The 13,054-nt window shown below is 40.4% G+C and overlaps 1 protein-coding gene across 1 annotated transcript in view; it reads left to right on the top strand.

Moving 5' to 3' along the window:
- Positions 1-13,054, top strand: part of LOC122829457 (protein tweety homolog 3-like) — a 39,140-nt gene that overhangs the window by 13,090 nt on the left and 12,996 nt on the right. Inside the window, exons 3-10 of the mRNA XM_044114029.1 lie at positions 5,071-5,267; positions 9,520-9,631; positions 9,710-9,930; positions 10,790-10,885; positions 11,037-11,109; positions 11,205-11,280; positions 12,195-12,250; positions 12,355-12,447. Coding sequence (XP_043969964.1) covers positions 5,071-5,267; positions 9,520-9,631; positions 9,710-9,930; positions 10,790-10,885; positions 11,037-11,109; positions 11,205-11,280; positions 12,195-12,250; positions 12,355-12,447 — 924 coding nt within the window. The remainder of the gene's footprint in view (positions 1-5,070; positions 5,268-9,519; positions 9,632-9,709; positions 9,931-10,789; positions 10,886-11,036; positions 11,110-11,204; positions 11,281-12,194; positions 12,251-12,354; positions 12,448-13,054) is intronic.

The following is a 13,054-nucleotide window of genomic DNA, read 5'->3' as shown; positions in this document are numbered from 1 at the left end:
TGCTGTGTATGTAGCTTGATCTAACTGATCCAACTGGAGTATGCAGACCAGAGCTTTGTAGAGTGGTCTGTGTCATGGCGTCCAGATGATGTTGCAACAGAAAATAGTGAAAATAGTAACCAACAAATTGTTTGTGTTACCAAGAGCCAACGCAGCATCAGCCATACGGGACGCCGCCATGGTAACGGAAAAATCTAAAGCTCATGTTTGATTTTACTCCCTTTCCTTATAATTCCTGAACAAGGTGAACACCAGGTCTCTGCACCAGGTCGTTTAGCCTTGGCAGCTCCCACAAAACTGTGACGCGTCATTTAGCAGCACCCATTTCAGTTGCTGCATTTACTCTCAGTGCAGATTGCTTGCATGCACTGAGAAGAGAGGAGGAAGGGAGTGGGGGCGTGGAAGTTCAAGAGCTCAGAGTGAGAAGGCACCCACAGTCATGAACAAGGGGGGGAGATGAGAACTGGAGGGAAACAGACAGAGGAGGAGGAATGAAAAACAAGATAAAAAAGACTAGCTTGAGATGAGAGGAGAGAGTGAGGAGACTTGATGAGCCACGGGAGATGCTGCTAAGTTGCCAAATAGCCACTTCCTGTGAGCTATTCAGTTTAACTAAGGGCCTTTATGCCTGTTTGTGTCTCTGTGTGTACCCACTGGAATTTTAAGGACCCCCTTTTCAGACTAATTACATACTGACATATTTCAGCAGAGGAGGCTGTTTCCATGTCAGTGAGCACCGTGACTGTATGCCCGAGCTTTTATATGTGTGGTACAGTAAGCTATATGCTTACTTACAGTAAGATGGTCTTCTGTGTCATAGCCTATGTGTCTCTGTGTTGTTTGTTGACGTGGGGTCACTCGGTTCCCTCAGGGTCTGTGTGTTTTTCACAGGGTGAAGTTGTTAATTTTGGTTAGGCTGTGGAAGGGAAAGAGTGTGAGAAGACGAAGAAGAAGGGGGGACCGGATTGGGGGAGGCAGTGTGGCGGTGTGGCAGTTGAAAGGATGCTTTCTTTCATTATCTTTTTTTCTTTAACTTTTTCACTGGGGCCAGCCCTTAGAGAGCCTCAGTATATCTTTCTCAAAGGTTTTCATGCATCCACTCAGCACTCAAACAAAGGCCAACACAGTGGCCTCTGTCCACCGCATCCATCACCATATTACAACATGACACATTCTAAATGAACAGAGAACGTCTTCAGTGTAGGTTGTTTTCTTTCTGGTTCACTCAGTTTCATTTTGTTTCTCTCACACTTTTACTTTATGCTCCATGTTGGAAAAAAATCCAAACCCCTTGAACTTTTTCAAAAATTTCAATGTATTTTCCTGTGATCTTATTTGACAGGCTACACCAAAGTAGTTATGAATTGAAAAGAAACATGTTTTTCGTAATTTTTTTTAAATAAGAATTTTCTATAAAGTGTATTCTGAGTGTACAGTTATGTTGCAGGGTATTGAGGTATTTCGATAACAGCTTTGCTTGTGCAAAGACTGAATTTATTCTCCATATTGTTTGCAAAATAGTACAAAGTCAACCATTCTGCATATAAAGTGAGAAAACAGCCATTTCAATGTTTATTCATAGATCCTCAATTGAATTTAAGTTTGGACTTTGACTGAACCATTGTGATTTTTTTTTAAAATGTGTCTTTACTTTTTATGCTTTTTGAATTTACCATAATTTCTTAGCCTATATGATCATAGCTCAAAACAGCACCATAACATACATGAAAGGTTACACTCTGAATTAAAGCAGGATAACTTCCCATCACTCACCTGTCTCTTGTTTTTTTTTTTTTTTGTTGTTTGATGGTTTTTTGCTCCTCTAACAGGTTTTTCCTTTTTTGCTCTGGTTTTAGTTCCATCTATTATCCCATCAGTTCTTACCTGCTGGAGAACAGCAGCCCCACAGCATAAACCTGCTTCTGCTGGGCCCGGTTTATTTTTGCAACGCACTGAATGTCCTCAGCATTTCATAGTGATGAAACATTAATTTATAATGACGTTTCACATCTTTTTATTCTTGGAGTGCTGAAATAGGAGCTGTTATCCAGAGGCTGTTGGAGCTACAGCACACAGGCCCTGCGTCTACACTTCTGCATTTGCCTTCATCTGTTTGAATTGCACAGTCAGCTACAGTTAAACAGCTGCAGATCATTAAAGTGGAACCATGTGATCCAAAATAACACATATTCCCAGCTGTGGAGAGCAAAGTCAGTAATTATAGTTTTAGCTTGTAGGCTAGAGTTTACATAGTGGTAGAAATTATCTCATTGCTCTTTGAAAAGGACAGACAAAAGACTTTCTTTTAAATCCTGAAAGGGGCTGCTCTTTGAACTTACAGAAGAACTAAATACAGCCAGAATACGCTTGAGGTCAGTCGCTGCCTAGGGGTTGAAAAAGTTGTGTACAGGTCCTGCATGAGTCTAATCTACACATGATAACACACACACAGTCTGGCAGAGCAAGGACGACTCACAGAAGTGGAAGTGATTGATCTTGTCAGCAACACACGCGTACACACACACTTCACATGGGCAGATTGAAAGTAGATCACTGTGCCTTGGTGTTTGCTGTGCTGGCCCCTCCTCCACCTGGCAAGCTGACCTCTGGTTGGGTTAATGCTCACTCTCACATGGTGACATCAAAGTGGGCAGACTCATTTATAGCCAAGCTCACCATGCTTATTAGCATCTAATTGAGCTTCGGCTAATCTGCTCTGACGGTTTGTCAGCCCCACAGTTAATCTAGGCACTGTCAAAGTGACTGAGAGGAGGATGAGGCTGTTGCAGAGAGTTGGTCGCCACTGAGGTTTTAATAAAAATTTAAGGTTCGTGGTTAGTTAATGTTAAATTTTAAAGAGTCAAGCCCAAGTATGGAATGTTGTGTTATTTAAAAAAGATTATGAAGTATAACATTTCTGTTTAGTTCTGTGAAAGATTTATTAGTTTTGTTCGTTATATTATAACTGCATTTTAGACTCAAGAAGCACAACAGTGTGTAGCTGGTGCTAAAGCATAGCTTTGCCAAAGCACAAGATGATAACACAGGATAATACCAGAGACAGACATGTTCCCTCTCCTGTCCCATCAGGGTCTTTTCCTGATCTACCCTGGTCATCGTCTTCAACCTGACAGAGAAGAGTCAGTAAACCAAGGGTGAACAAAACTAGTTAGTAAAAATTAATAATGTTAGCAACAAGCTGTGCTATCAGTACTTTAGTGTTCATTAACAAAAGCTATGATGATGGAACAATGCATATTTTCCATGCTGTAGCGATTACACCTGCCATCACCTACACATGTGTTAGCATTGTTCTTATAAGCATGAATATGACTCCCAGCCTGCTAAACCTGGTGTGGAAGTTAACTTCTTTCAGACTGGAGAAATTTGCAGTCAATACAAAAAGCCTTCCAGACAGGAAACTCTAGGAAGATCTTGAAGACTTTGTCAGATTGTGTTACTCCCCGGGGGGCCCTACAATTGCATTGCTGCTGTTTCAGGATGATGATGCAGGAGATCTTTGTCTGCTGTAAGTAGTCTCTCAGATGAAATGTTAGAACCCTCCTGTGTCTGCATGGCTTTGCCCTGCAATGGCAACTCCAGAAGGAACATATACAGTACAGACCAAACGTTTGGACACACCTTCTCATTGAATTCAATTAGAAAGTGTGTCCAAACTTTTGGTCTGTACTGTACTTCCATGTGTCCTTTGTCTTCTAAACTCAGTTCTCTCTGGGACAATTGTTACTGTAACAGGGCAGTCTCCATTACTTTGTTCTTCACTTCAAAGCTTTTGGAGGTTGAGTGATCTGTGCGGTTGGCATTTATCTCATGCAGCTCTTGAACAGCTTCACTTCCTTTCCCTGCATGGAGGTGTGATTATTTGATGAGGTGTAAATGCAGTACAATGCATCATTATGTGCTGCTTATGTTTTGTAAACATCAAACATTCAATAGATAACCACAATTTCCAAACTATAAACGGCTGAAGAGAGGAACTCCACTTGTTTGTGCATTTCTCTGCTCAGTTGTGTGGCCTGCCTGTGGATCTGCTTTTTGCCCATATCAGTTAACAGACTTCCTGCGTTCTGTTTCCACATCCTACATGCTCCTCTTCCCAGTGGTAAAGACCAGTGTGGAACTGTGGATTGTACACAATCTTTGTGTACCCTTTAACTGTCACCCCAAATACTGTCACATGCAGGTCAGTGGGTCAATGGGGACACCGGCGTCCTCATGGTAGTTAAAGGGTTTTTGTTCTGAGGACTGCTGTGGAACCTTAGAGAACTGACAAAAGCAGTGGAAATTTATTGCGCAGCGAAGCCGGATGTATTGTAAATTAGGTGGCAGTCTCGTCACAGAGTATTTTTTATCCAAGCATTGTAATAGAAAGTTAAGTGGCAGGAAAAAAATGTAAGGGCGATATGTGCACTAGCAACAGAGATAACAGCAAAAAGTAAAGCAAAGCTCACTCAAACATTTCAGGGAGATTCACAAGCAGCAGACTGCAGCTGGAGCAAGACCTGCAAGAGTTATTACACACAGAATCCAGGACAACTGTTACTGTAACAGGGCAACTGTTACTCTAACAGGAGAACTGTTACAACTGTTCTCATGTTAGGAAACACCTTTTCCACTTTATTTAATTTGAATTTTTGAAAGTAAGTCAAACACAGAAACGGTTTGAAATATTTAGAGCTCCATGATTCTTATGTTGCTCTTCAATTTGAGGAGTTCTCTTAAACTTACAGCATCCTGGCCACTCTCAAAGTTAGCTATGTTGTCTCTGGATGTCAACATGGTCTGTTCTGTTGAGAGTATGAGTTTCTTTTCTTTTTCTTAGTGGAGTTTCCAGTCATAGTTTACTGCTGCATATAGATTAGCATTCATTTCTTCAATTTATATGAAGTGTGTAATGTTGCTGCTCATATTCGCTGACAGGCTTCCTGTATTCAATACTCACATCCAAAATTGTCCTCTTTCCTGTGATAAATCTGGAACAGGATTCTTACGGTATATGTGTTTACTGCATTGGCCAATAATTTCTTTCTTTCTCCTCTTTCTCTTTAGTCTATTTTGCTCATCGGTGCTATGGCGGTGCTGTGTTTGGGCCTGGACCTCATTTTCCTCCTCATCTACTCCTTCTGGCTTTGCTGCCGAAGATGCAAGAAGGAAACTTCCTCACACTCCCATTCTCACTCCCAGCAGCCCAGTGCAGACTGCTGCTGCACCGCTTGGTGCGTCATCATCGCCACGCTGGTCTGCAGGTGAGAGGCTAAACGACTGGAGCTTGTTTTTGCCCTGAAATATCTGCTTGAGTAGGCCTATCCCCTTATGGACTACTGACGCTAATTAGCTTTATGCCTCTTCCACTGAGACTACACCAAGGGGACGTATTAATAATTCAAATGTTGGTTAATATATATGCCTCTCACACTAGGTATATTTGATATAACATTTTGTGGTCAAAGTGTGAACTAAATGTACTTCAAGGAGGCTGAAGTGTGCAATAGTCTGACCAATGAAATTTTGCTGATAAATAATTTGAACCCTCGGCTAGGTTGTGCAATAATTAGTTATCTAATTGTCTACAAAAGCACAAAACCATTGCTTTCATCTCATCTAGATTCAGAACCAACTTCAAAGTATGTAAACGAGTTTTCTTCCATAATAAAGGAAGAAAAATAACAAAAAGCAAACAGCCATAAAAGTAAAAATAGGACTGAAATACAACTTGATATTAGTCAAAACATTTAGAAAAAATTACCTTGTTTACAAATTGCTTAAGAGTGGCTTTAAATACTTTAAACCTTTAGAAGACCTCCTGCCCAAAGTGGTGGAGTTTAAGTATCTCACCCACAAGATCCAAGCTCTAAGTTGCAAAAGTTCTTATTAAAAAGTTCTTATAAAAACAAGAAAATGTGTAGAACATGGAGCCAAAATAGAACAGAGAGCCTCAGACAATGACAAATAGGAAAGAAAATCAATGGAAACAGTAATTAAAGTCTTCAACAAACGTAAGAATGTGACCAGAGTTATAGTTAATCTTCCAAGTGGCACAATTTCTTCCTGAATAGTTTCCATGGTTACAAATGTTTTGTTCTTTTAAGCTCTTTGTTATTAGGTAGAAGCGATAAAGCAGAGAAACCAAACAGATAAGGAAAAAAAAGAGAGAACAGCTACAGTGATGAGGAAGAGATGAAAAGACAACAAATTAGCAAACAATGGTGACAAGGATGCTGGACAGTTTATGAATGTGAATTTATTCCTCTTTTAGTTATTGCCATCTCCTCTCTGCTTCTAAGCTCGAGACTTTTCCTCCCTTTCCGCTTCTCCATCTCTTTCAGCCTTTATTTATTTTATCTCTCCATTTCGGCCCTGTCCCTGGCTGAGAAAGGTTGCCATGGAGACAGCAGCAGATTTGATGCAGAGATGAGAAATGAATTATACAGTCATGTAAGCTTTCTGTGTACCTGTGTGTGGCAAAGGGAGAGAGATCTTTTTAGATTTTGAATACTTTGTGATTTTCCTTGATATCCTAACTAAGAATTGAATATAGATCAGAACATTTATGCTTTACTGCTTTTCTTTTTTTTTTTTGCCCACATGTATGTGCTTGTGAGTCTTTGTCTTAATCTTATTTTTGGCTCTTGGTCAACAACATGTGGACTTCTTTCAGTTGTTTTCCAGTGTGTTCTTACTAGACTGCAGCAGGTAAAAGGGCGAGATTACATGAAAACATATACAGCAATAGGAAGCAATTGTCTTTTGGGCAGAAAATGTATATCTTAAACGGGCGCTGTTATGATAAAGATACTTTTTTATGATAAACATTCTGCAGTTTTGCGTCAACAAAATGTTGCGACATTTCACTGAATTTTGCGCAATCCACCAAACCGGGGAAAGGAAGTTCATCGAAATAGTTAAACCTATACTTCATTTGATTGTTGATGAACAATGTTGCACAACACGCGTCTCCATTCGTCTCTAACCGACTGCCTCCACACTCTGTCAAAGCATCTGCGCCGCATTTCTGCTCAAATCGGTCGTAGAAACTGTCAAACTCCAGTCTTATGTCCTCGATAACTGAAACTGTGTCGCGGATGTGTGCAAAACAGTATTCAATGTCCATCACTTTGTTTTGCGGCACTCTGAAAAGTATGTCGGTTTCATTGAAAATGCCCTCATATGCAGTAATCAGGAAGCATGTCGAATCTTTTGACAGCCACCGATCGTATCCTGCTGCCATCATCAGTGTGTCATTATCACAGCTATTTGGATTTTTCATAATGATATGAAACACAGCAGGCAGATCATTTTGGTGCATGCTTACTATCTGCAACAGCCTAGAATTAGAATTCCACCTTGCAGCCGCTGCTCTGGGTAAACGGCGCTTGACAACTCTATAAAATAAGTGAATGCGCTTTGTGGACTTGCTGGAAAATGTCCCTAGTCCCTCAGCCAAAAAACGTGCGGCACATTTGATGAATGCAATAGCACCAGGTTCTGCTTGTGTGTGTAACAGTGGGTAAACATAGCTTTGGGCACCTCTTCTTTAATTTTTGCCTGCACCCCATTAAGCTCTGATGCCATTACAGCTGGCCCATCAAATGTCTGAGCTACAAGATTATCAACACAGCCATATTTCTCCAACACAAGAGCACGTCTGTCCTCACTCACATCATCGAAGCCCTAAAACACCTCCTTCACCTCAAAACCTGCTTCAGTTTTGGCCACATAGCGCAATATGACAGAGATCTGAGCTTTGCCTGTAATATCTGTGGTCTCATCTACTTCTACAGCAACAAATGGGGCTGCACTGATGTCCTTTTTAATATAATTTCTCATTACATCACCGACTGCTTCAATTAAATCATTCTGTATTCTGTTAGACAAGCCAGAAAATACAGTAGATGTCTCCAAATGTCTTGCTAGACTGTCATCTTTCTCAGGAGACATGTAAAAGTTCAACATAGTTGCCATGATTAGCAGACCCATGCTCTCATCATTTCCACAAAATGCTAGTTGCTGTTTGGTGAGGAAACAAGTTGTATTAATGAAATCTTTTAAAATCTCTCAGTTCTCCGTTACTTTAACATTATGGATACTGATTTTGAGTCTCCGCTGTTTGTAGCAAAGCCAAATTTATCCTCAACATCCCAAACGTTTTCAGTGCAGTCTGGCTTTGAATGTGAGGGGTCAACCGCTCATGTTTAGAAAGGCTTCTTTGCAAATTCTCCAAGTCGCAAAATCCCGCCTGAGTCCACACAGTGGCACCAGTGGAAAACTGCCTGTCTCTCCTCGAATTTATGATCACTCCTCAGCATACAAAACATGTTACAGACTCTAGTTTATGACAAAAACACTGTACATTATGTGAATAAGCTTATTAATGTCAAATCAATTCATATATTAAATGTTTTTTTAGTCATTTTATTGGCAGGAGGAACATGCTCTCATAGAATGACAGCTAGTGCAGTTAGTGAGAGGTTGCACAATCCCAGGTGAGGCTCAGCTCACTGCTGCCTCACCGGCTGCACTTCTGAGCATTTGAATGGAAAAATGCTCAAATTCAGCAATTTTGAAGAAAATAACAATCAAAATTGGTTAAGCTAAATAAAAATTAAATTCTTTATAGTCTAAACTACCGTGTGAATATGGTAATATAAATTCATTTTATCATTGCATATTATTTTTTCATTATGGCTGGTAAGGCTCTGCTCATGCGTTTAACAATGCACAGAGGGCAAACAGATACATGAAGATATGTGTATTGTAAAGACAGATGGGTAATGGAGCTAATAAATATGTAATAGCGCTAAATGAATTGTCTGAACAATAGTAATGTATCTCTTCAAATCTGTCTCCTGTCTGCTTGCAGGCAGACAGCAGCAGAGTGTACAGTAGACTCATGTACATAAAGCACACAAAAGGAGGGCAGAGTCAGAGGGTGCTGGGGAGGAGGAGAGTATGAAAGGATATTGGGGTTAAAGGAGGCAGCATGGTGGAGGGTTGGATTAGCTATAGCAGAAAAGTAGAAACAAAATGTTTCTATTGTTTATGAGTGAAGAGCCCCAAATATTGTAGCCTGTGTACTGAATGACTGTGGGCAGAGCCCTGCAGGGGGACCACATTATTTGTGGTCTGGTGACCCAATTATTGTGTAGACTGTGTGTATGTGTGTGTGTGGGCGTGTGTGTGAGAGTGTGCATGGGTGTACATGAATCCTCTCTGGTAGTCCTGTGTTTGCCTGAGGCATGAGGGTGAAATCTGAGAACTCAGTGCTGCCTTCTGGTGTTGAGGCAAGGCAAGGTGCAGACAGTATGAGCTTTCATAGAATGGCAGCCAGTGCAGGCAACAACTTAGCGTGTCCTTCAGTTTTTCAGGATGATGTCATGTTGCTCACAAGGTGAATTGTAAAAAAAAAAAAGAAAAGTTTTGTTTTTTTAGTTTGTCTATTGGTATGAAAGGTTTGCATTGAGTCAAAGATTCATGTACTGGTTCCCATTTTTCCTCCAGTGCTGGAATTGCTGTTGGATTCTATGGAAACGGGGAGTCAAGTGATGGAGCCAGTCGCCTGGCGTACTCCCTTCGTCATGCCAACCGCACTGTTTCTGGAGTGGAGAAACTGGTGAGCCTAACTAAATATGTTACCCTAAAATATGAATAGAAGCACACTTGAGTGAATGTTATTTCATTTTGTTTCTAGGTGTCAGACAATACCCTAGCCTTAAACCAGACAGTGGAGGAGAACTTGGCCCAGTTAGAGACAACCTTCCAGGATCAGACTGACTATGTGGCCATCGTCCAGAAGCTGCAAGGACAGCTGGACGAGCTGGTGAGGCTGATGGTGGACATCCCCTTCTGGTCCAACACGGACATCTCTCTGGAAGACTTAGCCCAAAAAACTGAGGCCTTTGACTTTTACAGGTCAGTAAATAAAACAGTTAGAAATCCAGTCCTATCATTCACAGACATATTATATACTTTGTATTTATTTAAGATAAGAAACACTATGTCAACAAGACTTCATTTACTTTATTGATAATAATAAAACACACCCTAATCAGGCATAAAATTATGACCTCCTTCCTTTGTTTGTGAGCTTAATTCAATGATGTGGTCGGCGCACTTAGGAGCGACTTACTTTTTTATTAACTAAAGATAGCCTATGACAAACATTAAGCATGTTCAGAAATGTTCTGTACAAAACGTGCAGGGTGATTTCTGCTGCCTCTGATATCTGATTTCTATCCTTTTTCCCAGCCATGAGTTCTGCCACAGTCATCCTCTCTCTCTAGTTCCACTCAATTCTGTGAAGAACTTTTTTGATGTTTTATTTTTTTAACTCAGTGGGACCGTTGGGTCTGGACCGAGCACGCCAGCAGCTCACACGGCAAAACAAGTTGTTTTTTTGTTTAAATTTATTGTCTTGCTATATTGAAATGCATCCATTTAAATGAAATTTCCTTTATAAAGTCTTATAGAGATTTGGTTTACACAATCTGGTTATTAATACCATAAAAGTCCAATAAAATAATTCTACTTTGAGAATCAAACTGAGTGTTGGCCTCTTGAACAGTTTTACCTCAGAAATATACCTAAAGCAGGGTTGTGCCTGGCCTCCATTACTCTTCGCACTGTACCTTCAACTACCAGGATAGCATGTAAGACAAAGTGAGAATATAAAGGTCATATTTTTTGCCTGATTAGTGTAAACGAGAAGCTCGTGTTTTAGGTTTTGAAATGCTTTTTGTGGATTAATGCGTTCCTTTTTGTATTCTTGTAGGTGGTTGGGTTACCTCGGTCTGCTGCTGTTCGATGTTCTCATTTGTCTGCTGGTGCTCTTTGGGCTCATTCGCAACTCTCGGGGTACTCTGATTGGGTACGGTCTGCTGCATCATCACCCCCAAGCTGCTCTGATTGGACTGATTCAAGCCCTGCTTGTTCTCTGAAATGTATAAACCATGATGTGGCATGGCCATCAAGTTTATTATCGGTTTTTCTGAGAGCTTCTTTTTTCTTCCGCCCTCCAGAGTGTGCTTCCTTGGGGTTTTGACTCTGATAATCAGCTGGGGTTCTCTGGGTGTTGAGCTGGGTGTCGCTGCTGTAAGTTAACCATGGCAACACAGTTGAGCTCTCTGTCTCTAGAGTGATGTAATCCCTACTGCTGGATGTCTGATTTGTCCCTGGCTCTCCCACAGTCGGCCAGTGACTTCTGCGTCTCTCCAGATTCCTACATAACCAGTGTAACCAAAGACAATGCAGTCATCAATCAAGGTACGTACACCCAAACAATACAACCTTCCTGATTTCCGGCAGGTAGTTTATGCATTATGAACACTGTTGTCCATTTTGGTTGATGAAGAAGCGAAGACGTGTCAGCTTGACTTCTGGCAGCTGAAGCAGCTGTGGCTTCTATTTTTAGAAAGTGGTTCATTTCTTTGTGTGTGGCTGAGCACATCCAGTGGGATTTTGTTTGATTGACAATCTGGTATCTAAAAGCTCATGCTGTCTCTCAACGCATCTTGGTGTGCATCAAAAACCCTGTCTTGCTTCCGCTTGTCTCAAAGGCATCACAGAACCAATCCAGAGCACAGTTTTATTTCTTTTTTTATTTTGCAATCTGAGCTGATTTCTTCCCTCCCCTTTTTATCATAGTTCTGCTTACTTCAGCTTTATCTTTCCTCTATCTACTTGCTGTAGAACTCAGCTGTTGCCCATATTTAGTGCCTGTTTAAAAATATTGTGCCTTTTATTTGGTCTACAAATCAATCACAGTAAAGAAAAATTAGCTTTTTTGACAAAGCAATTTACTTAAAAAAAAACCCTTCAGTGTTCCAGTCAAAAATTATTTTGACAAGATGAAAATGAAATAAAATATAATATGTTACTTTTATATTATATTAATTGAAATCTGTCTTCACTTTGATATTAAAAGAGATTTCTGTAAATCTTATCAAAAAGCCTAATTTTGTTAATTATGATTAGAAAAGCAACATCTTTATCATAGAATTAAAGACTCTCACTCACCAATATTTTGGTATAACCATAAACATGCCTCATCAGGAGCAAGCAGTCCATGTAAAATTCTAAACAAAATTGCCAACTTTACCTTTTTTAATAATAAAACTGCATAATGCAAATGAATTGGATGTTTTTATACTAACATGAATCTATGAATGCCCTGCCAGATATCCTGCAGTACTACCTGAGGTGCAGCTCTGGAAAGGTGAACCCGTTCCAGCAGGTAAAAATGTCTCTCTGTGTTCTGTCAGTCTCCTAGTCAGTGTCACAGTAACATGTTTTCTCTGACGCCTTTCCTGTTGAAAAACTTCCCTGTTTCTTTCGCAGAGGCTGTCAGGGAGTCACAAAGCTTTGGTGGAGATGCAGGATGATGTGGCAGAACTACTGAGATCAGCAACACGTGATTATGCCACTGCCAAGGTGCATTTGCTTACAGTGCAGCTACCTGTAGGCTTTACACTGATATGCATTTGTGTTGGATTGGAAATATATTCCAGTCCCCTGAACTACAACCACAGACGACCATATAGATTCTATGTCATAGATCAACACAAAGGAGGGCTTTTTTCCCCGTTTTTTTGTTTTTTTTGTTTTTGTTTTTTATCTCCTATCTGAAAGTTTGGGTGTGTTTTTGTTTTCAGGGCCCATCTGATTCTGATATCTCTAAGTAAAATCCAGTACAGTTAAATGGCCTTATACGACCTGGAGGCCTCAGAGATTCGTTAGAGAACATTAGCAAATAAACGGCATCATTAAGACCAGGAAGACAAATCAGGGAGATGATTAAGGGGAAGTTACAGGCCATGCAAGGAGGACAGTATTTAAGGAAACAGTTCAGAAGCCAATGGTGGTTTTGGAGGAGCTGCAAGGATTCACAACTCAGGATGGAGGATTTGTTTAAAGGGCCACCAGTTTTTGTGCTCTATTTGGAAGGCTGTTTCAAAGAAGGAGGTCTGGTCAGATGAGACCAAGATGAAACTTTTTTTAGATTTAGATAGATAAGACAGATTTTTATTTGGAAACGTTG

Source organism: Gambusia affinis, linkage group LG04 (genome assembly GCF_019740435.1).
Source record: "Gambusia affinis linkage group LG04, SWU_Gaff_1.0, whole genome shotgun sequence".
In the NCBI taxonomy this organism is placed as follows: domain Eukaryota; kingdom Metazoa; phylum Chordata; class Actinopteri; order Cyprinodontiformes; family Poeciliidae; genus Gambusia; species Gambusia affinis.
This window is presented reverse-complemented; position numbering and strand designations above follow the sequence as displayed.